The sequence below is a fragment of the Camelina sativa genome, chromosome 9 (genome assembly GCF_030686135.1).
Source record: "Camelina sativa cultivar CO46 ecotype springtype chromosome 9, ASM3068613v1".
Lineage (NCBI taxonomy): Eukaryota > Viridiplantae > Streptophyta > Magnoliopsida > Brassicales > Brassicaceae > Camelina > Camelina sativa.
The window spans coordinates 24240580-24263474 of NC_141888.1; the positions used below are offsets into that span (position 1 = coordinate 24240580).

At 39.6% G+C, this 22895-nt stretch overlaps 3 protein-coding genes and 1 pseudogene across 5 annotated transcripts; 3 read left to right on the forward strand and 1 right to left on the reverse strand.

Annotated features, from left to right (window-relative positions):
• Positions 1–26: 26 nt before the first annotated feature.
• Positions 27–1927, forward strand: LOC147938655 (putative DNA glycosylase At3g47830). Of its 2 annotated transcripts, XM_087466531.1 has the most exons (5): positions 27–475; positions 881–1081; positions 1186–1242; positions 1336–1465; positions 1813–1927. In XM_087466531.1, the coding sequence occupies exons 1-5, from the start codon at positions 83–85 to the stop codon at positions 1857–1859; spliced, it is 828 nt and encodes a 275-aa protein (XP_087322657.1). In that variant the 5' UTR covers positions 27–82; the 3' UTR covers positions 1860–1927. The 2 variants fall into 2 exon arrangements, with proteins under 2 accessions (XP_087322657.1, XP_087322656.1); XM_087466530.1 differs by lacking the exon at positions 1813–1927 and having other exon boundaries at positions 1336–1755.
• On the forward strand, positions 1813–3267 carry LOC147938656 (succinate dehydrogenase subunit 7A, mitochondrial). The gene is made up of 4 exons (XM_087466532.1): positions 1813–1937; positions 2043–2111; positions 2397–2499; positions 2968–3267. The coding sequence occupies exons 1-4, from the start codon at positions 1881–1883 to the stop codon at positions 3039–3041; spliced, it is 303 nt and encodes a 100-aa protein (XP_087322658.1). The 5' UTR covers positions 1813–1880; the 3' UTR covers positions 3042–3267.
• Positions 3268–3543: 276 nt separating this feature from the next.
• LOC147938657 (uncharacterized) lies at positions 3544–4954 on the reverse strand (annotated as a pseudogene). Its single transcript, XR_015566534.1, has 2 exons — positions 4917–4954; positions 3544–3789 (listed from the first exon to the last, which is right to left on the reverse strand). The product of XR_015566534.1 is annotated as an uncharacterized LOC147938657 (transcript).
• Positions 4955–19093: 14139 nt separating this feature from the next.
• Positions 19094–21683, forward strand: LOC147938658 (uncharacterized). Its single transcript, XM_087465704.1, has 4 exons — positions 19094–19466; positions 19539–19632; positions 20163–20673; positions 20778–21683. The coding sequence occupies exons 1-4, from the start codon at positions 19094–19096 to the stop codon at positions 21681–21683; spliced, it is 1884 nt and encodes a 627-aa protein (XP_087321830.1).
• The last annotated feature ends 1212 nt before the right edge of the window (positions 21684–22895 follow it).

A 22895-nucleotide genomic window follows, 5' to 3' on the forward strand; every position in this document is an offset into this window, starting at 1 on the left:
GTTAAATTAAGCGCAGAACAAAAGAAAAGAGTAAACCGATCCGAATTTTACACCGGCCGGTAAAAGTTTCCTTCGAGATCAGATGAGCAAAGCCGCCCAGAAGAGGAAACGCCTAAACCAATACGACGGCGAATCAAAAACCCCGGCCAATAAATCCACCGTCGACGGCGACAATCCTTACCCCACACTTCTCAAACCTACCGCCGAAGAATGCCGAGACGTGAGAGATGCTTTGTTGTCTCTCCATAGTTTCCCTCCCGAATTCGCCAGTTACCGCCGTAAGAGACTCCGATCACTTTCCGCCGTCGATGATCACGGTACACAATGTACGGTGAAACCTGAGCCATTGGATGAAGCGGAGGAAGAGAGCGTGCTTGATGGGCTGGTTAAGATTCTTCTCTCTCAGAATACAACTGAGAGCAATTCACTAAGGGCTTTCGCTTCTCTCAAAGCTGCATTCCCGAAATGGGAAGATGTAAGTAGTCTTAACTGAAGATTTTGGGAATTCAAAGTTACTGGTTTGTGAAGTTTTGTGATTTTGTGATGTTGATATAGTTATGAGTTTAGGCTAAGCTTCTAATCTTGGATCAATGCATATACATAGTTTAGGTTTGTGAAGTTTTATGATTTTGATATAGAATGAGTTTTGGTTAAGCTTCTAATCTAGGATCAATGCATATACATAGACAGCATAGTTTAATCACTCTTCTTTTTATATTTTCCTTGTTCAGTTAAAAGTAAGTTATTGGAAAAATTGGGGAATCTTTGAGCTTAGTTCTCCTTAAGGTTTTGGTTAAAAGTTTTGAGAAAATGCATCTTGACATGGTTTAATGGGATTTGATTGTGGTGATCTTGATACTTCTTTGTGCCTCCATTGTAGGTTTTGGCTGCGGAGTCAAAATCAATTGAGAATGCTATACGATGTGGAGGATTGGCCCCGAAAAAGGCTGTGTGTATCAAGAACATATTGAACCGTTTACAGAACGAAAAAGGCGTATTGTGCTTGGAGTATCTTCGCAGTTTATCAGTAGATGAAGTGAAAACTGAGCTCTCTCAGTTCAAAGGAGTAGGACCTAAAACGGTGAAGCCCCTCTCTTTCTTTTGACTTGATAGAAACAATTTTGAGAACCTTCTTATGCTAAATTTTGGAAACTGACGTGGGAGGTGTATTTTGATGATTGACAGGTTTCTTGTGTGCTGATGTTCAATCTCCAGCACAATGATTTCCCAGTAGACACCCATGTGAGTGTTTCTCGTAATTCTTGGTGGTCTGGTATTGTGTTTTTTCTTTGGATCAAGCGGATAGAATATGAGATACAAAACCGACTGAAACAGGTGTTTGAGATCGCAAAGGCGTTAGGTTGGGTCCCGAAAACAGCAGACAGGAACAAAACCTACGTTCATCTCAACCGCATGATCCCGGACGAGCTCAAGTTTGATCTGAACTGTCTGTTATATACACATGGTAAGCTCTGCAGCAATTGCAAGAGGAATGTTGCTAAGTCGAAAGCTAAAGTGGCAGCATCTCCTAGTCCTGATGATTGCCCTCTTGTGGGTTTCACTGATTTAGTCTAGATAACCAGAATTTACAACTCGTTTGTTTCGGTTTTGTGTTTTTTGTATATACGACACACTCGAGCCTATTAGTTTTGCATCAAATAGCAGTTTCGTGATCGTGACATTATAAGGAAAGAGGTCTACAAGAATTGTATGTACAAAATAACTTTTGGGGTCAAAATGAAAATTATTTTTAAACTTGGGGTAAAAGTAAAAAACGCAAAATTACAAATTTAAGTCTTTTATTATGACTAGGAGCTTCTTCATCCGTCTTTGTTACCCCATCGTCTTCGTACTGCTGAAATCTTTGCTCCTCATCGGAAATGGCGTTTCTACTCAACAACACTTTGATTTCATCTCATCTCCGATCTTCTTCCCAGGTTTTGTTTTCTTTTAATCGAATCGAATCTGATTAACGGATATGGTGTTCAATTCTTTTGATTTAACGACGGGATCGTTTTAATCCTCTTTGATCTTTTTTGCAGAAGACGGATGGTGCTTTGGCTCAATCCCGTCGTGGGTTCCATGTGGAGCTAGGTGCTCGCGAGAAAGCTGTAAGTATCTTTTACATTTATCTCTGTTCTGAGGTTAGGGGATCACGAAATCGATTCGGTCAGATTAGATTGTTAAGAATTGGGAAGTGATTCATTTTGATTTTGGAAGGATCCTTGTATGTCAAATAGTCATTGAAGAAGGTAGTGTAATTGTTCTGTAAGTCTCGGTGTGCAAGCCTGAATCTGAAATTAGTGAGGCAAAGAGGGATAGGGCTCCTGTAAGATATGAATTATTCTTGAGTGGCTCTGTGAGATTCCTATTTTTCATGGTTGTATTTGTTGCAGCTATTGGCTGAGGATGCCTCTTTGAGGAGATTCAAGTCGCATAAGAAAGGAGTGCACAGATTGAAGAGGGTTGGAGATGTGCTCACTGTTGTCGTTATTGCCGGTATGGAATACTGTATTTTCATTAAGAGATTTACTGCTTTTTTCTGCTATATCTGCAGTTGGAAATATCCTTGGTTTGCTTCCCATCGTATTCTCATATTAGTAGTGGACGGAATAGTATGTAATATAGTAGCTGAGATTTGCATACTCAGCCAATGGAAATCTCCATTGAATTAATGTTATTGTATCCTCAGTTTAGATATGAACAGCACTTAGTAGAGTTAGTGTGTGTAGCTCATATAGTTAGGGGTTCATGTCGATGACATAGTATTGTGTGTGTAGCTCGTATAGTTAGGGGTTCATGTCGATGACATAGTATTGTGTGTGTTGAGTTGAATTGTTATTGCATCCTCAGTTTTGATATGATCAGCAACTAGTGGAGTAGTGTGTGTAGCTCATATAGTTAGGGGTTGATGTCGATGACATTAGTGTTGAGTTGAATAGCGTTTTGATGTGTGCTTGTTCTCAGGATGCTGCTATGAGATCTATGCCAGAGCAGTGATGAGAAAGGAAGCTCAGGCTGCTGCAGGAGGAAGCTCATGAGTTTTTTTTATCTCCCTTTTTTTAACAATCTCATAAATTCATCTTGTTACTCTTGTTTTGGCTCTTGAAATAAGTGAAGAAACGAAAAGGATTTCGTAATCGTCCTATGGAGAAACCTTGTATTTTTGTTTTCCAGAAACCCAAATCGCTTTACATGAATCATAAAAGTCAACTTGAGTGTATCACGTGAGCTCTAGATTATTGCAATCCAAATTGAACTTCTCTTGATGCTGTAACAGTACTTAAGCATTCTCTCTGCTCTTCTCTTGTATTGTAGATGGATGCATGATTGATGGTTCATTTTTTACAGTATTGTATTGTAGGGTTTAACTGATCGTTGCTTCTGAGACTCTAAAGTAGAATTTTTGACACAGTATTGAAAGTTATAGTTTTGTTCAATCCTTCTTCCTCCAGGTTCATGTTCTGCTGTCATCAAGCCAGTTTCTGGATTCGCAGTTTCTATATCACCTTAACAATTTATCAGTAGTATAAGTGGAACTACTGTCCGAAAAGTTGGTTCTTTTTCTATTATGGAACTTTTGGAATCACATTACAAATTCAGCGATGGTATTAACCAAAAAAATTCATTTATTTAGTTGCTCCTATAATCGAAACAAAGATATAGTAATTGTATGAAAGAAACAACACGCACAACAAAGGTTCAAGGAAGCATCTGCTGTTTGAAAGATAGATAGAAACTGAAATTGGATCATTCGGGTTGTTCTTCAGATTGCTCTAACTCCAGCTTCTGCAAGGAAAAGAAAGAAGAAAATGTTTGTAAGATACACAAAATGGATTTAGCTTTGGACAATACATTAACTGGGGTGAAAATTATAAGTCCAGAAGGACAAACACAATGTCATGAAGTACGTATACACCGAGAATAAAAGAAAGGTCTAAGGGATAAAAATAATTGAATACACCACATTGCATCTACCAGTTGAGTTCTCTTAAGATTTGACAGGAACATTGAATTTCTCATAAACAGTTCTAAAATCTTGAGAAAACAAAATAAACAACCATGAAATTTTGCATTTTGATACTATTGTAGGTAATTTACATTGCCCATGAAACTGAATAAGGTGAATGAATAGCCATAGCAACAATATTAGCAACCTAATAATACACATTATTGCTCTGGATCTAAGACACAGACAAGAGTATGTGAAGACTTTGTTGATTGGCTAGAGTTTTCAGCCTTGATGTTCAGAGGCTTCACTCTCAGGTATAGGTCTACTCTGTACCGATCCTATGATTGAAGATGTCATGGTCGGTAAAAGAGCACTGAGTGACAACTAACAGGGTAATGGTTGAGAAATCTCTCACTAATCAAGTCTCTATGGGTTGTTTTAAATGAATATAAGAATTCTATATTTATCATGAACCTACCTCAATCATCTTTATATCTCTTACAATTCCTCACATAAAAGGCTCTTTCTATCACCTAGAACACATATCTAATGATCCAAAATGGGAACAGATCTTGCTACTAGAAAGATAAAGACATTATTAGCACAGCTGATCCATTGCATAGACAAAGTGTCAAAGACTGAGTATCTAAACCAGTAATCTCGATATCATCATTTCCTTATTATATAACTAAGAATCTTAAGAGATAAATCATCTTTTGTTGTTTATCAAACAAAAACCCAATAACTGGTTAGCTAGCAACAATATAGAAACTGTCTTAAACCCTAAATTTTGGGACTCAGCTTCAACATCAATCCAGTATCGTTCAACAAGAATCTTTCTACAAATGTTCGAATCATATTCATACTTCCAAAAAATTCTCAATCATTTAACAAGAAACGAAAATACAGGAAAACGCGGATCCCTCCAAATTGAACAAGTGAAGGGAGAGAGAAGAAAACATACAGATTGAGCGTTGTGCCAAGAGAGGCCACGATAGACATTAAAGGAGAAAGTTCCGGTGAGGTATATGGTGGCGAGCCCTAGCCCCGCCGTGAATGCCTTGAACGACCAATCTCCAGCTCTAGTCACTATCCTCATTTCTCTCTGCTCTTACTTTTTTATTTTATTTTTCAGCTTCACCGCACCGGAGATTTATTATGGTTCGATGCATATATATGTGTACCGGTTCAATCCAAAATTATTGATTTCTTTGCATTGATTGGTTTGGATGCGGTTTATTTTGTTCCAAGTGTACTACTATTACCTAACCGGTTTAAACAAAGTCACTTTTAATCACCGACATAATGGTTCAAATCTTAATACCAGTTTACCTTTTTCTAGAATACAACTTTGTCTTATCACATGTAATTGAGAGTTTGTTTTATCGACAACACTAGATTTTAACTCACTGTACACCGCGCGTGTATATAGTTTTATTATTATTTATATTTTATATTCTAATTGTTTGTTAAACATTGGATGTTTTATAAACAGAAAAATAACCTAATTTTCCATTCGCTTGTGCGACTAAATGTTTATATTAATTTTTAACCTGTAATATACTATATAACCATTTGTTTATTATATTTAGTTTGTTTTATTTAGTGTTTGAGATTCTATTTCGATTTTTAATTATTATAACAAAAAATAAGAGATCTAAATACATAATAAGTCATTTATATGATGTAATTAAGTCACATTTTTCCTAATGAATTAATTATTTTACACAATCTTAGGTAAAACAAATTGAATTTATATGTCAAATATTATAATATTTATAGTGTTGGCAAATAATAAAATGAGGGTTTAACCCGTGTTAGCACATATTTAATAATATTTTATTAATTCTCACATGTCCCTTTTATAACCACATTATATAGTTTTTTTTTTTTTTTTTTTTTTTTTTTTTTTTTTTTTTTAAATAATTTTACATATTCATAATATTTAAAATTTTATTAAATATATATATATATATATATATTAATTATAATATTTAAATAATTAGGAATCAAAGTTCTTCTTACGTTAAGAATCAAAACTTACAGGTTTGGAAAATAAAATGGAAAATATTAGCTTATGTTTCTATATAATATTGATTGCTACTTTTATTTTTTAGTTGGAATAAAATGTCAAATATTTAGGAAACAAAATCTGAAATGATGTTATTTTTGGAAAGTTTTTAGGGATTAAATTTGTAAATAAGTTTTTAAATACATATAACTTCAAGGGTAAAACACCAAATGTACTTAAAAAAATGTTAACATAGATTTAGGAAACAAAATCTGTCGTGATATTATTTTTGGAAAATTTTGAGGGGTTAATGTTGTAAATAAAAATTTAATGTAAAACTAAAAGGGCATAAAACAAAATGTACTTCAAAAATGTTAATATAGATATGATTTTTTTGGTTAATTAAATTCATATAAAATTTTTGGTTTACATGAATTTTTTCGAACTAGTTTACTTCACATCTTCAAATTTTTTGCTATTATAAAATTATCAATAAACATTTTCTCTAGCCAGTTTAGACCATCTCCAATGATTTTCCCTATTTTTTCCTCCATAATAGAGATGAGTTTTACTCAAATGGTTTTCCCTATTTATTCCTCTATAAAAGAATATTCTAAATAGATACTATTTTTATTTTACAATTAACACATTTTATTTATAAAAATTATAAACTAACCCATTTTACTTTAAATTTTGTAACACTTTTATAAAATTATCTTTTGCAAATGGTAGTCTCAATATTTTAGAATAAATATTTATATTTAAATTTATATTATTAGTTCTTAAAAATACTTATTTTATTTATTTTGGTCATAGATAAAAGAAGTTAAAGATTAAGATGACTACTTTGTAAATAAAATAGTTCACCTCTATAATAGAGGAATTCATCTCCAATGGTTTTCCCTATTTTTTCCTCTATAATAGAAGAATTCTATAATAGAGGTGACTTTTGCTCCAATGGATACCTCTATTTTTTCCTCTAAAATGGAATATTCTATAGAGATTCCTTTTTTATTTTATTATTAATACCTTTTACTTATAAAAGTTGCAAACTAACCCATTTATTTTAGTATTTGTGAAACTTTCATAAAATTATGATATTATTTAAATTTTTAACATTCATAAATATTATTTAAATATCACATTTATTAAAAGAAATACATTGCATCATATAAAATAATAAAACATAGTAGATTTTTTTAACCATCAACATTAGTGTATTTTTCCTACAAAAAACTGCATGCATGCATAAAACAATGTGAAAACAGACATCAAAGTGGTGCTTCAAATGATGTTATAGTAAGTATTTATTTGTTTGAATTTTTTACTATAAATGTTTTCAATATTTTTGGTTTTGGAGTTTTGTTGTTTTTTTGGCTATCTTATATATTTTACAAAAGAGAAAATAACTCTTGTTTAAAATATACGAAATTAATATTATGGTATGGATAAAAACTAAAATATTTAAGTTATTTATATTTAATAAATATATTTTGATCATAGATATAAAAGTGTTAAAAGTGCAAGGACCATTTTATAAATAAAAAAGTTTAACTCTATTGTAAAAGAAAAAATAGAGTTCCTCCATATATAGAGGAAAAAATAGAGATCTCTATTATAGAAGTAGAAATAGAGATGGGTTGGAATAGATTATACTCTAAAATAGAGTTAAAAAACAAATATAGAGGTGGGTTGGAGATGTCCTAATAGAGGAACTTTATAATAGAGGTGAGTTTTACTCCCACTCTATTCTCACCTCTAAAATAGAGATTGCTTTTTTCCTCTATTTATAGAGGAACCCTATTTTTTTTTTTTTTTTTTTACAAAGATTCCTCTATAAATAGAGGAAAAAATAGCAATCTCTATTTTAGAGATGAGAATAGAGTACCATTAGAGTAAAACGCATCTCTATTATAGAGGCAAAAATAGGGAAAACAATTGGAGATGGTCTGAATAGAGAAAAAAATAGTAATTTCTATTATAGAGGTGAAAATAGAGTACTATTGGAGCAAAAATTACTCTACAATAGAGTATAGAGGTAAAAATAGAGCACCATTGGAAATGCCCTTACAGAAGGTTTTGCAGGATTCAAAGACACATCATGCGTATATGGATAGATGTGCTATCAAGGATGTGAGAATCCCAAAATATATCGTGGTCTATGATCGATTGACTTCTGTATAATAGAGTACACAATTCAGTGTATATACATGTGTAGAATACTATTGTTAAGAAATATGAAATAATGGTTGTGTATAACATTAACAACGAGTGTGAATGTGTGATATATATAATGATGAATAGATATTTGTATCATTACAACTTACAAGTACAAATTATTGTAGTTGATGCTACAAGAAAAGAAATAAGTCTAATTTGATGATTTAGATGAATTTGTTTGCGTTTACTAGTCAATATACATTATTAAGAACATCAAATCAAACATTTTTTAAATTGTGTTTTTCACCATAATTTAATCATCGCTGTAATTTTTATATTTTTAGCCGCCTAAGATAAAAAGGATTACAGAAATGAATAAAATCAAGATCAGTAGACATAATCAAAATTGTCCAACTGAAAACTGTGATTTTTTTTTTTTTTTTTCAGAATGTTGACTGGTGTATTTAATCCAAAATTTTAATTGATTTGAGTTATACTGAATTGTTATATAGGTTTAATGATTCTACAGAAGTTGATATGATTTAATCAAATCCCACATAAAACATGAGCTTTAGATTTTTTGTATTTTTGACTAAGAAAATCCTCACAAATCCTAGAAAATCATTAAAAATTAAATTTCTTAAAATGCTTTCAATAATAATGGATTTTTAAGTAGATTGTCAGATCACTAATTTAATAACACTAGATGTCATTAGACTTTTTAAAAATGCACTAGGAATTAATCTGTGGTACTACAGGAAAATTAATTAGTTTTATTTATAATAATGTTAAATTTTCACGATATTTCATTTAGTAATAAAATTACATATTTTAAATTTTAGTTTTTTTATATTTTAATATGTGGCACAATTATTCTTAAAATATTATAATTTTTATGAGGATAAAACACGATGAAATATTACTAATTGAATAATGTATAATTAATAAGAATAATATTTTGTATCTATTTAAGAGAATACTATTATTGTTTGTATAATCCCCTATATATTAATAAAGAAGCACATTTGAAAAAAAAGCTGATGTGTCGCTGCTTGAGTGCTCATGACACTTTTTGAAACAACCCTTCCCGTTTTTTTTTTTTTTTTTTATACCTTAATTTACTAGTGGTCCCATACCCACTAACATCCTAACAACAATCAGTGACCGCAGATAACCAAATAAAACAATTCCATTAAACCAAAAGAATTCCAACATCAATAACCAATACTCAAAAGCAGCATAATCCAAATAAAGAAATAACCAAAAGCTAACATCCTACAATGTTCCATTGACTTAATCTAGCAACCTAACAACAGCTAGACCACAATCAATCAAGCCTCTAGAACATCCTCCTCCTCATCGCCTTTGATCCCACGATCACACTTTTCCTTTACCTGCACACCACAAACAACAATTGAGATGCGTAAGTATTATCATAAATACTTAGTGAGGCCGTCCTCCCATCTACTAGGTTATACACACAAGCAAATGAGACCCTCCAGTTTAAGCAAAACAAACAACACACAACAATACAACAAACCAGGAAAACAAGTCACGGATACGACTAGTGTCGACCGATGCCAAACGGTGTCGATCGATGCTACAAATAAAAGTGTCGACCGATGCCAAAGAGTGTCGACCGATGCCCCTCACGATGGTGTCGATCGATGCCAACGGTGTCGATCGATGCCTCCTCTGCAATCACGATCTGCGCGAATCCGAAAGTCGAATTCTCCTCCCAAATCGTCACGAATCCTTCTCAAACTCACCCAAACAACTCGGAAATCACTGGGAAACACGAAACAACGAACCCAAGCAACAAAACAACACAAACAAGCAAGAAAACACTCAAACAGAAGAGATCTCATGCTTAGATCAACCATGGTCAAGCACTCACCTCAAGAACAGGAAGAAAGGGTTGAAAAACGTGGAAAGCAACGCCTCCAGAAGCTTCCCCTTCGATTCTAGCAACAGCTAACCCTCCTACAGCCTCAGATCTCTCCAAAAACACCAAGAACAAGCCCAGAAAATCTCAGGAACGTTTTCTCTCTACTCTCTCTCTCTTTCTCCCTAAGCGGCGACTAAAACACTTTTTTCCCCAACCCCTAATTCGTTTTCGCACTTAATAACGCGATTAGGGTTTTAATCAGACCAAACCGAACCAATCGACAATTAAATCAAACCGGTCGAACCCAGAAATTAGTGGTGTCGATCGATGCCACCAAGGGTGTCGATCGACACCCACACCAAAAATTCACAAATTGGTTCACGGGCGTTACAATTCTCCCCCACCAATATGGATTCATCCCCGAATCCCGCAACCCGTCCATCCGCCAAGGACCTCTATGCCACCGACAACACGGCCCGCATGTCCTCAGACTGGACTAACACCGTCAGCCAAGGTTTCCCGTGCCACTGTCGCAACAGCCCGCACACCTCCGACTGACGCTCGAGGTCTCCCTCTAGCCAATATACTCGCATCATAAACACTATTTGCTCACAACTCAGTGCTTCCCCCGTCCGTGGTCGCAACCAACGAATCATGCCGGCTCGCTATCAGGCCAACCGCCTTAAGCTACGGCATCCAGGAAGTCACTCACACACACTCCCCCCGCTCTCGGGTCGCAACCCTCGAGACATACCGGCTCACTGCCGAGCCTCGGCTCACAGCTACGGTATCCAGGGAGCCTCACATATCCCGCTCTTGGGTCGTCACCCTCAAGCGCGCTCTCGGATCGTCATCCGAAGCAACATACCACTCCCACTCTCTGGCCACAAAGTCCATCGAGCTATCGGTATCACGTGAGTTGGGCCCACACGGCCTCGAGCAAAACAAATACTGATGCCAACGAGTATCTCCCGGCTAGATCTACCTCAACGTTCCCACAAAAACTTTCCCTTTTTAGAAACTTCTAATTCTGGAAACTTTCCTTTTGTGGAAACTTCTATTTATGGAAACCCTCCAAAAATAGAAACCCGAGCTATTTCTCTTTTCCCATGACAACAACAGTCAAACATAAAGAAAAATACTCATCTTATTAATCTCAAAATGTCATAATCGTTACAAACTCAACGAAATTACATCAGAAAAACTCAAAAATACAACAACCGGAGCCAACAACCCGCATCCCGAGCACCACCTCATCTTGATACTTAGTCGCACAACCAACCACCCCTAAGCGACCAAATATCAAGAGAGATGGGCTGGAATACTCCGTACCCGCTCCAGCCACGGACTACAACTCGGACCCGGCTAGACAAGCTCAAGTCGCGGCCTGCTTCTCGAACCACTTCTTAAACCTTGCCTTCATCCTCGCCTCGGGCTCCCAAGTCTGCTCCTCTACTCCATCACAGTCCCACAGGACTCTCATCAAAGGAATCTTCTTCTTCCGAAGTTCCTTAACTCTCCTCTCAAGTACCCTCAAAGGTCTCGCCTCCAACGTCAAGTTGGGCTGAAGATCCTCAGGAATCTTAGGTAACAACCGATCACCCTCGTGAAGACACTTCCTCAGCATCGACACATGAAATACCTTGTGGAACGCACGCATAACCTCAGGCAACTCCAGCCTATATGCCACTGGTCCCACCCGCTCAACCACTCTGAACGGACCCATGTACCTCGGACTCAACTTAGTCTCTGTCAGTGACCTGTTCGGACCCCGCAACATGGCCATCTTGAGGTACACTCTATCACCAACCTGAAACTCAAGATCCTTTCTCCTCCTATCAGCATAACTCTTCTACCGATCCTGAGCCTCCTTCATGTTCAGCCTCAGAACCCGGATCTTCTCCGAGGTCTCCTGAACAAAATCTGCACCAAATATGCTCCTCTCCCCCACCTGAGTCCAACACAACGGTGTACGACACGGCCTCCCATACAAAGCCTCATAAGGAGCCATCCCAATACTAGCCTGGTAGCTGTTGTTATAAGCAAACTCCACCAAGCTCAAGTGATCTGCCCAATGACCACCCCAATCCAGCACACACATCCTCAATAAATCCTCCAAAATCTGAATCGTCCTCTCTGACTGACCGTCCGTCTGAGGATGGTAAGCTGTACTCATATGCACCTTCGTGCCCATCTCTGCCTGAAACTCCCTCCAGAACAACGAAGTGAACTTGGAATCTCTATCAGACACAATACTAGCAGGCACCCCATGCAATCTGACTATCTCCCTCACATACTTCTTGGCCAAAACCGCTGCTCCATCAGTTTTCTTGATGGCCAGGAAATGTGCAGACTTAGTCAAACGGTCCACAATGACCCAAATAGCATCAAACGTCCTCGACACAGGCAAACCCACCACGAAGTCCATCGTGATCAAATCCCACTTCCACTCAGGAATAGGCAAACTCTGTAGTAAACCACCAGGAACCTGATGCTCTGCCTTCACCAGCTGGCAAGTATCACACTTCGCCACCCAGTCAGCTACGTCCTTCTTCATCCCGACCCAGTGATAATACCTCTTAAGATCACGGTACATCTTGGTTGCCCCTGGATGAATAGAGAACTTGCTCGAATGAGCCTCTCTCAGTATCTCCTGCCTCAAATCCTCACCCTTGGGCACACAGATCCGACCATGCACAAGGATAGTACCATTAGCAGAAACCTGATACTCTGAGCCCGCAGCTGTAGAGGCATTCACCAGCCCCTCATCGCTCTCCTGAGCTAACCTCACTCTACTCAACAAATCTGCTCTATCAGCTGCCTCCAAACCCAAAGGTTCCTGTGAGATAGCACACAAACTCAATGCACTAATCTCACCTACCAATGCTTCCATATCCTGCTCCTGAGCCGAAGCCACCCGCTTCCGACTCAAGGCATCTGCAACCAGATTAGCTTTACCAGGATGGTAAGTTATGTCCAAATCATAATCCGCTACTAACTCCATCCAACGCCTCTGCCTCAAATTCAGCTCAGGCTGAGTAAAAATGTACTTCAGACTCTTGTGATCTGTAAATACCTGAACCTTCCCACCATACAGATAGGATCTCCAAATCTTAAGAGCAAAGATCACTGCTGCCATCTCCAAATCATGAGTAGGATAATTAGCTTCATGCTTCCGCAACTGCCGCGAAGCATAAGCTATAACCTTCCCCTGCTGCATAAGTACACAACCCAACCCCACTCTAGAAGCATCTGTATACACAACATAAGGCTCGTCCTGCTCAGGCAGTGCTAACACCGGCGTGGTAGTCAACATCTGCTTGAGACTTGCAAAACTTGCCTCACACTCTGGTGACCACACAAATGGGACATCCTTCCCTGTAAGCTTAGTCATCGGCTGTGCCATACTCGCAAAACCCCGAACAAACCTCCTGTAGTAACCTGCTAACCCCAGGAAACTCCGAATCTCAGTGGCACTCTGCGGCCTCGGCCACTCCCTGATGGACTGAATCTTCTCTGGATCCACTGAAACCCCCTCAGCTGAAACAATATGACCCAAGAATCCCATCTCACGCTGCCAGAAACTGCACTTACTCAGCTTAGCAAACAACTTCTGCTCCCTCAGCTTCTCCAACACTGCTCTCAAATGTACAGCATGCCCCTCAGGACTCTTAGAATATACCAGGATGTCGTCGATGAAAATGATGACTGACACGTCCAGAAACTCCTGGAACACGCTGTTCATCAATCTCATAAACGCAGCTGGCGCTTTTGTCAACCCAAACGGCATCACCACAAACTCATAGTGCCCATATCTCGTCCTGAAGGCTGTCTTCCTCACATCTGCCTCATGTATAGGAATCTGATGATATCCTGAAGCCAAGTCGATCTTGGAGAACCAAGTAGCACCTCTCAACTGGTCCAACAACTCATCAATCCTCGGGAGAGGGTACTTGTTCTTCACAGTAACTCGGTTCAACCCCCGATAGTCAATACACAACCGAAAACTCCCATCCTTCTTCTTAACAAACAACACCGGAGCTCCCCACGGTGAACAACTAGGACGGATAAAACCCTTACTCAGTAAATCCTCCAGCTGCTTCTTCAGCTCTGCCATCTCTGCTGGAGCCATCCTGTAAGGAGCCTTGGATAACGGCATCGTCCCCGGTTCCAGCTCAATAGTAAAAGGATCCGACCGAGATGGTGGTAATCCCTGCAATGACTGGAACACATCCTCAAAGTCCTCTACAACCGGAATACCGCTAACCGTAGACTTCCCCACTGACTCTGGCATAGATATAGTAACCAGATAAGCCTCACGGCCCTTCTCGATCATCTTCCCTGCCTGAACGGCTGAGATCACGAGACTCCCCGAAGTCGGTCTAATACCCTGAAAAACCAACTTCCCTCCTGGACGCTCAAACTCCACTCTACCCCGATAGCAGTCCAAATGCACCTTATACCGATGCAACCAATCCATACCAAGAATGACATCATACAACTCCACTGGACTGATAAGCAAATCCGCTGGCCACGACTCTCCTGCGATCTGAATATCAACTCCTCCAGCTCGTCCAATAACCCTCAGGAACTTGCCTCCCGCAACTCTAACAACTCCTGAACGCTCTCCAGAATCCCCTCTGATCCCCGCACTCTCGGCACACTCCGGAGTAATGAAGCTATGAGAAGCTCCAGAATCAAACATAACGTGGGACTTAAACCCGCCCACCAACAAGGTCCCTACACAAACCTCATGTGTTGAGAACCTAACATTTGACCACAAGCAAAAACAAATATAATCTGAGCTATGAATTGACTAAGTTCGAATCTCAGAAGTTATACCTGTGATCGCTCCTGCACTAGTGCCACCGGCCTCCTGGGTAGAGTACACCTGAGTCGTCGGCTCAATCCAACCCACCGGCTGCACACCGTGCTGCACACCCTGCTGTACCCCTGGCTGAGCTCCAGCCTGCAACACTGCTACAGCCCTCTGCTGCAACTTGGGACAACGAGGCTTGATATGCCCCGTCTCTCTACAATAGTAACACACTCGAGTATCTGTCCGCGGCTCCGTCACCGCCCGCTGCTCTGTCACTGCCCGCTGCTCACCCCTCTGTGGACAGCTAGTCACCTTGTGGTCCCTACTACCACAACCAAAGCATCTCGCACCCCCGTGCCTCGACCTCTGCATAACATCAAACTTCCGTTTCTGCCCCTGCGCAGGCTTGCCGCCCTTGCTAGGAGCAGAAAGCGGCTGAGACTGCTGTGGCTGCACTGAAGAACCGACCACAACTACCTGTGACCTCAAGTCATCCTCTATCCCAGCTGCGACCTCAACCAACTCTGCTCTCGTAGCATAGCTCCTCACTCTGCACCGAGTCCTCAAATCATCCCGCAGAGCCAACAAAAACCTCCGCACCTGAGCCGACTCTGGCTCCCATGCCCTGCCTGCATACCCCACAAGCCGACTGAACTCTGCATCCAGCTCCCGCACTGAACGATCTCCCTGAGTCAACCCCAAGAACCGGGCCTCCATACGATCAAGAGCCTCCTGAGGAAAATACTTGGAGTTAAACTCCGTCACAAAATCTCCCCAAGACATACCCCTCTGCACCCTCCGTGCTGTCACCGACCTCCACCACACACGTGCATCTCCTGACAAGTAAAACACTGCCAGATCCACCCTGTACCGGTCGGGACACCTAAGCGAAAGGAAAATATCCTCCATCCGCTCTCTCCACTCATCCGCTACACTCGGATCGGTACTCCCTGAGAAATACCCTGCTCCCACATGCCGCAGCTGCTCCATCATCCGCACATACTGAGCATCCACTACCTCGGCCCCCGGCTGCACACCTGCCTGCAAACCCGCAGCAGGCTGCACCACTGGAACCTGACCACCACCCCCTGGCGGCACTACTGGATCCTGCCCACCAACCACAGGCGGCACTACTGGATCCTGCCCACCAACCACTGGCGGCACAACTGCTGGAAGTCGCTGCAAAGCCTGAGCTACCTGAGCTAGCAAGTCAATCAAGACATCCTCCCTGCCTGGAGCACCTCCTGCTGCAACCCCCACACCCGGGGCAACACCGTGACCAACACCGCCACCCAAACCAGCCTGGTCTCCAGACACAATAGGATCAGCCTGTGACTCCGCTACCTCCTCACTAGCCACGCTCTGGGTCACACTCTCACTGGCCTCAGGAACCTGACCTCGTCCCCGACCACGACCACGACCACGTCCACGACCCCGACCACGACCACGACCGCGACCAACAGCATCCTCACCTCTAACCATCTGTATCATCCAAGAACAGAAGGCTAAGCAAACAATAATTCTAATACACAAACACAACTTACCGTGGAATCACAATCAGGCTCGAAGAGGATGTTCTAGGACTTCATGCCACACACAATTGCCAATCACACAATCAATTATAGCATGGAATCCTAAACATCAACAGCAAAAGCACAATGAACCCCAGACCTAGAACCGTAAGGGCTCTGATACCAAAATGAAACAACCCTTCCCGTTTTTTTTTTTTTTTTAATACCTTAATTTACTAGTGGTCCCATACCCACTAACATCCTAACAACAATCAATGACCGCGGATAACCAAATAAAACAATTCCATTAAACCAAAAGAATTCCAACATCAATAACCAATACTCAAAAGCAGCATAATCCAAATAAAGAAATAACCAAAAGCTAACATCCTACAATGTTCCATTGACTTAATCTAGCAACCTAACAACAGCTAGACCACAATCAATCAAGCCTCTAGAACATCCTCCTCCTCATCGCCTTTGATCCCACGATCACACTTTTCCTTTACCTGCACACCACAAACAACAATTGAGATGCGTAAGTATTATCATAAATACTTAGTGAGGCCGTCCTCCCATCTACTAGGTTATACACACAAGCAAATGAGACCCTCCAGTTTAAGCAAAACAAACAACACACAACAATACAACAAACCAGGAAAACAAGTCACGGATACGACTAGTGTCGACCGATGCCAAACGGTGTCGATCGATGCTACAAATAAAAGTGTCGACCGATGCCAAAGAGTGTCGACCGATGCCCCTCACGATGGTGTCGATCGATGCCAACGGTGTCGATCGATGCCTCCTCTGCAATCACGATCTGCGCGAATCCGAAAGTCGAATTCTCCTCCCAAATCGTCACGAATCCTTCTCAAACTCACCCAAACAACTCGGAAATCACTGGGAAACACGAAACAACGAACCCAAGCAACAAAACAACACAAACAAGCAAGAAAACACTCAAACAGAAGAGATCTCATGCTTAGATCAACCATGGTCAAGCACTCACCTCAAGAACAGGAAGAAAGGGTTGAAAAACGTGGAAAGCAACGCCTCCAGAAGCTTCCCCTTCGATTCTAGCAACAGCTAACCCTCCTACAGCCTCAGATCTCTCCAAAAACACCAAGAACAAGCCCAGAAAATCTCAGGAACGTTTTCTCTCTACTCTCTCTCTCTTTCTCCCTAAGCGGCGACTAAAACACTTTTTTCCCCAACCCCTAATTCGTTTTCGCACTTAATAACGCGATTAGGGTTTTAATCAGACCAAACCGAACCAATCGACAATTAAATCAAACCGGTCGAACCCAGAAATTAGTGGTGTCGATCGATGCCACCAAGGGTGTCGATCGACACCCACACCAAAAATTCACAAATTGGTTCGCGGGCGTTACACTTTTTTAGCAAAATACCTTTAAATTTTCTAATTAATTACAGCTCTATGCTGGTATGGCTCTATTTTATAATCAAGGTGATTTTCAGGTCTCAATTTTGTTTGAATCAAACAGATTAATCGATATTGAAGCGGTTTTTAATGGTCGGATAATACATTTAACTTTCGTTTATGGTGATCCGGTCCCTAAGAATCGAGATTTGGTTTGGGAACGTCTCTTAAGAATTAATTCCACTCGGTCCACCCCTTGGTTTGTGGTTGGTGACTTTAATGAGCTAACAGGTAATCATGAAAAGCGTGGTGGGAAATTACGTCATCCTTCCTCTTTTCTTTCTTTTAATGGAATGATTTAGGACTGTGGTTTTTTGGAGTTTTCCTATCTTGGGGATTGTTTGTCTTGGAGGGGTTGGCGCGATAAAAAATCTATTCGCTGTCGGTTGGATAGGGCGTTAGGGAATGAGGATTGGCATGATTTGTTCCCGGACACTGTGACGGAGTATTTTACCAATGATAGCTTCTGATCACAAGCCTCTAGTGGTTAGTATTGGGGCTAAAAGGCCGCGGGGGAAAATGAGTTTTATGTTTGACCGCCGCTGGATTGGTAAGGCGGGACTAATGGATGCGATTGCATCAGGGTGGGATGGGGACTTGGTCCAGGATTCAAATACGTTCGTCCATAAAATTGGGAATTGTCGGAAGGCAATTTCTCAGTGGCGTAAATCACAAGTCCCATACGGTAGGGAAACCATTGAGGATTTAAAGCGGCAGTTGGAGGTAGCTCTGGCGGATGATTCAATTCCTCCTTCCACAATCTCGGATTTACAGAATCGCTTACGTCAGGCGTATGGGGATGAAGAGATTTATTAGTATCAAAAGAGTCGGAGTAAATGGATGAGATTGGGGGATAAAAAAATCCAAATATTGTCATGCCTTAACAAAGCAGAGACAGGCTCGTAATCGGATTACTAGTTTGTTTAATAAAGATGACTCCTGGTCAACTGAGATGTGGATATTTGTAATACGGCGGTATCATATTTTGAGGAATTGTTTACTTCATAAAACCCGGACAATTTTGAGGAGGTCCTAAGGGAGGTCAATACGGTGATTACTGTCAAGGATAATGAGCAGTTGACAAGACCCGCTACGGAGGCTGAGGTCAAGTCCGCTTTGTTTATGATGCATCCGGATAAAGCCCCTGGCCCGGACGGGATGACAGCTTTGTTTTTCCAAAAAGCATGGGGTATAGTTAAGACGGACCTTGTAACTTTGGTTAATGGTTTTTTGGTGGAGGGAGTTTTTGACAAGGACCTAAATCAAACTCATATTTGCCTTATTCCAAAGGTGGCCAAGCCTACTCGAATGGCAGAATTACGCCCGATTAGTTTGTGTAACGTTGGATATAAGATCATTTCTAAGATTTTATGTCAGCGGCTTAAGAGGGTTTTACCTGGTCTTATCTCTGAGACTCAATCGGCTTTCATTCCAGGTCGGCTGATCTCAGATAATATTCTTATTGCTCAAGAGATGTTTCATGGCTTACGTACAAATCCGTCTTGTAAGGGGAAATTTATGGCCATCAAAACAGACATGAGTAAGGCTTACGATAGGGTTGAGTGGGATTTTGTGGCAGCTTTGTTACAGAAGATGGGTTTTGCAGAGTCATGGGTTTCATGGATAATGTTTTGTGTCACTTCGGTAGAATATAGGGTTCTTATTAATGGCCAGCCGAATGGTTTGATAGTTCCATAGAGGGGGTTGCGACAAGGTGATCCTCTGTCTCCTTATTTGTTTATTTTATGCACAGAGGCTTTTATTGCTAATATATGGAAAGCAGAGAGGGATAAGCTTATTACAGGGATAAAAGTGGCGAACAAATGCCCGCCTATTACGCATTTGTTGTTTGCCGATGATTGTCTTTTTTTTTCTGTAAGGCGGACAGAGGACAATGTTGGGTTATTTTAGATATTCTAAAACAGTACGAGTCTGTTTCGGGTCAACAAATAAAATTTTCAAAATCCTCGGTACAGTTTGGGCACAAGATTGATGACCATACAAAAACCAAGCTCCAGGATGTTCTCGGGATCACAACTATGGGTGGTATGGGGTCATATTTAGGTCTACCCGAAAGTTTGGGTGGGGCTAAAACCAAGGTATTTTCTTTTGTTCGTGAGCGGATTCAAAGTCGGACGAATGGTTGGACTGCAAATTTGCTTTCAAAAGGGGGAAGGGAAGTGATGATTAAATCTGTTGCTACTGCTGTTCCGACATTTGTGATGTCTTGTTTTAGATTACCAAAATCAATTACATCCAAGCTTACCAGTGCAGTGGCAAATTTTTGGTGGAGTACTAATGGTCAGACAGGGGGCATGCATTGGCTGGCCTGAGAGAAATTATGTGTTAGCAAACAGTTGGGTGGTCTGGGTTTTAGGAATGTGGATGATTTTAATTCGGCATTACTGGCCAAGCAACTATGGCGTCTGATAGACGTTCCAGAGTCTTTGTTTGCCAGGGTTTTTAAGATTAGGTATTATAGGAATACGCATCCGTTGGATCCGATCAGGTCATACTCTCCCTCCTATGGATGGAGGAGTATCTGTTCTGCTCGCTCTCTGGTTAATAAAGGGCTTATTAAACGGGTTGGCTCAGGGGACACCATCTCTATATGGTCTGATCCTTGGCTACCAGCTCAATTCACGAGACCAGCTTTAAGCAAGGGTCCATTAAAGGACCCTTCTCTTCAAATGAATCAATTAATTGATCGACAAACTAATACTTGGCGTATGTATATGCTTAATGAGCATTTTGATCCACTTGATGTTGCATTGATAAGAGCTATACCATTGGGTGGTAACCAAAAGGATGATCCTTTCGGTTGGCACTTTACGAAAACTGGGCTGTATACAGTCAAATCAGGCTATCACACTGCACGTCATGACGTGGTTCGGAATTTTGCGGCCACTGGTTATGGCCTGGAAATTACCCCCTACTCGCTAGCTTGTGGAGGGCTCGTTGTCCACCTAAGATCCAGCATTTTATGTGGCAGGTTTTATCTGGTTGTATTTCGGTTTCGACAAATTTGGGACGACGGGGTATTGCTTGTGATTTACGGTGCGTACGATGTGGTGCGGATATGGAGACAATAAATCACGCTATCTTTGTGTGTCCTCCGGCCCGTCAGGTTTGGGCCCTAGCACATGTGCCGGTGGGTCCTAATTTCTTTCCGACAGAATCAGTATATGCAAATGTTGATCACTTTTTAGGGCAGCAGAATCCTGGGGCTCATGTTGCGGCTTTCCCTTGGCTCATGTGGTTTATTTGGAGAGCAAGGAATGCACGTGTCTTTGACAATATTATTGAGCGGCCGGAGGATATTGTTAGGGTTGCAGAGGGAGAAGCTGCAGCATGGCAGCAGGCTCAGCTAGAGGAAGATCAAGTGACCTATCCCACTATCCCAGGTGTTTCGGAGATACCAGTTAGGGTGGCTACTGCTTCCCTTCCTTTAGTCTATTCGGGATACCGATGTTTCATAGATGGCTCTTGGAAAGCAGGGGATATGTATGCAGGTGCTGGATGGTGTTGTACCTCGGTCCATACAGCGTTGCCGTTTTTGGGAGCCAAGAATTTCCGGCAAAGTCTCTCTCCATTACATACAGAAGTTGAAGCGTTCCTTTGGACGATGCACTGCATGATCGGCCATGACTTCAGAGAGGTGGCTTTCTATACCGACTGCTCAGATTTGGTGAAGATGGTGTCTTCCCCTTCCGACTGGCCAGCGTTCTCGGCGTACCTTGACGACATCAAAACTGATAGGGAGGAATTCTCTTATTTCTCTTTATCTTTAATTCCTATAAATGTTTATGTAAGAGAGGATTCTTTGGCACGCCAAGCACATACATCTCCGCACCAAGTATTGTTTGTAAACGATTTCCCTACCAATTGGCTCGTCTGAGCTGATCTCTTGTTGACAAAAAAAAAAAGCTCTATGCCATTGTATTTATTTTTTAAAAAATTAACTGAATAATAATTATATATGCCATCATTTCTCACACAAATTTAATACTAAAGCAAAATTTCATTAAAATTTACTTACAAATATACAAGTCAAAATTAATATAAGTAAAATATTCTTAAAAGGCTATAAAAACATATCAATTAATATAAAGTTAGTAAAAATAAAGAACATATAACTTATTAAAAATTTAACTTATTAAAATAATCATATAAAAATGAAATGTTATATGTTACTATAATAATTTAAATAACAAGCTTTCAATAGTTATTAAAATGGATTATAAAAAGAAGTATGTTACCCCTGAAATATCTCTAACTCATTAAAAGAAACTTAATTCCCAATAATTATAGATTTATATATATTCATAAATAAATATAAAAATGACAACAAATTAGGGGATATCATGATGTGTGATTATTTATATATATCTAAATATGTAAACTAATTAATCTCAACATTTGGTGTGATTATTTATATAAAAAATAGAAATATTGATAACCGAATAGGACAATACGTTCTAATTGTATATTCATTTATGTGCTATTAAAAATGAATGAGACAATAACTCTTATCATTATAAATAAACTTAGTACCAAAAATATATATATATATATATATATATATTTGAAATGAATGATTATTAGATTATGCAAAATTGTTATAGTTACTCGACCAACTATAAATATAAATTTGATTTTTAAAACACAGAAAAATATATATTGCCATAAATTGTAACATTTTATAAATATTTTCTTTACCACGTTCACATATTTCACAGGTGAAATGTATTCTTACACGAATACGTTGATTTTGGAATTTCATTAATTTTTTCATAATGGCTTTTTTGGTAATAATCCGTCATTTATAGAAAATATTAACAAATCAACTAACTCAAAAGATTTAAATAGAATCAAAAATAGTAAATCAATAAATTAGATTATCTTCGGAAAATTTAGTTTAGAATCTGATTGTTACTAACATATAATAAAATTGAATAATTAAACTACCGAGTAATTTAGTATATGCTGTTATGGTTACATAAGAAACATGCAAAATTGTTATGATTACAAAATAAAACATAAGAAGATATAAATTTGATTTTTAAACCACACAAAAGACATGCTGCAATAAATAGTAACATTTTATCAA

What these genes read in the sequence shown, in the direction of transcription:
- LOC147938655 (XM_087466530.1), top strand. Translation starts at nt 83, where the DNA reads ATGAGCAAAGCCGCCCAGAAGAGGAAACGCCTAAACCAATACGACGGC. An exon ending in AAGGAGTAGGACCTAAAACG is followed by an intron (nt 1,082 to 1,185) that starts GTGAAGCCCCTC and finishes GATGATTGACAG; the next exon opens with GTTTCTTGTGTGCTGATGTT. An exon ending in ATTTCCCAGTAGACACCCAT is followed by an intron (nt 1,243 to 1,335) that starts GTGAGTGTTTCT and finishes CGACTGAAACAG; the next exon opens with GTGTTTGAGATCGCAAAGGC.
- LOC147938658 (XM_087465704.1), top strand. Translation starts at nt 19,094, where the DNA reads ATGGCAGAATTACGCCCGATTAGTTTGTGTAACGTTGGATATAAGATC. An exon ending in TATTAATGGCCAGCCGAATG is followed by an intron (nt 19,467 to 19,538) that starts GTTTGATAGTTC and finishes TTTTATGCACAG; the next exon opens with AGGCTTTTATTGCTAATATA. An exon ending in CCGCCTATTACGCATTTGTT is followed by an intron (nt 19,633 to 20,162) that starts GTTTGCCGATGA and finishes TCTGGGTTTTAG; the next exon opens with GAATGTGGATGATTTTAATT.
- LOC147938656 (XM_087466532.1), top strand. Translation starts at nt 1,881, where the DNA reads ATGGCGTTTCTACTCAACAACACTTTGATTTCATCTCATCTCCGATCT. An exon ending in ATCTCCGATCTTCTTCCCAG is followed by an intron (nt 1,938 to 2,042) that starts GTTTTGTTTTCT and finishes TCTTTTTTGCAG; the next exon opens with AAGACGGATGGTGCTTTGGC. An exon ending in TAGGTGCTCGCGAGAAAGCT is followed by an intron (nt 2,112 to 2,396) that starts GTAAGTATCTTT and finishes TATTTGTTGCAG; the next exon opens with CTATTGGCTGAGGATGCCTC.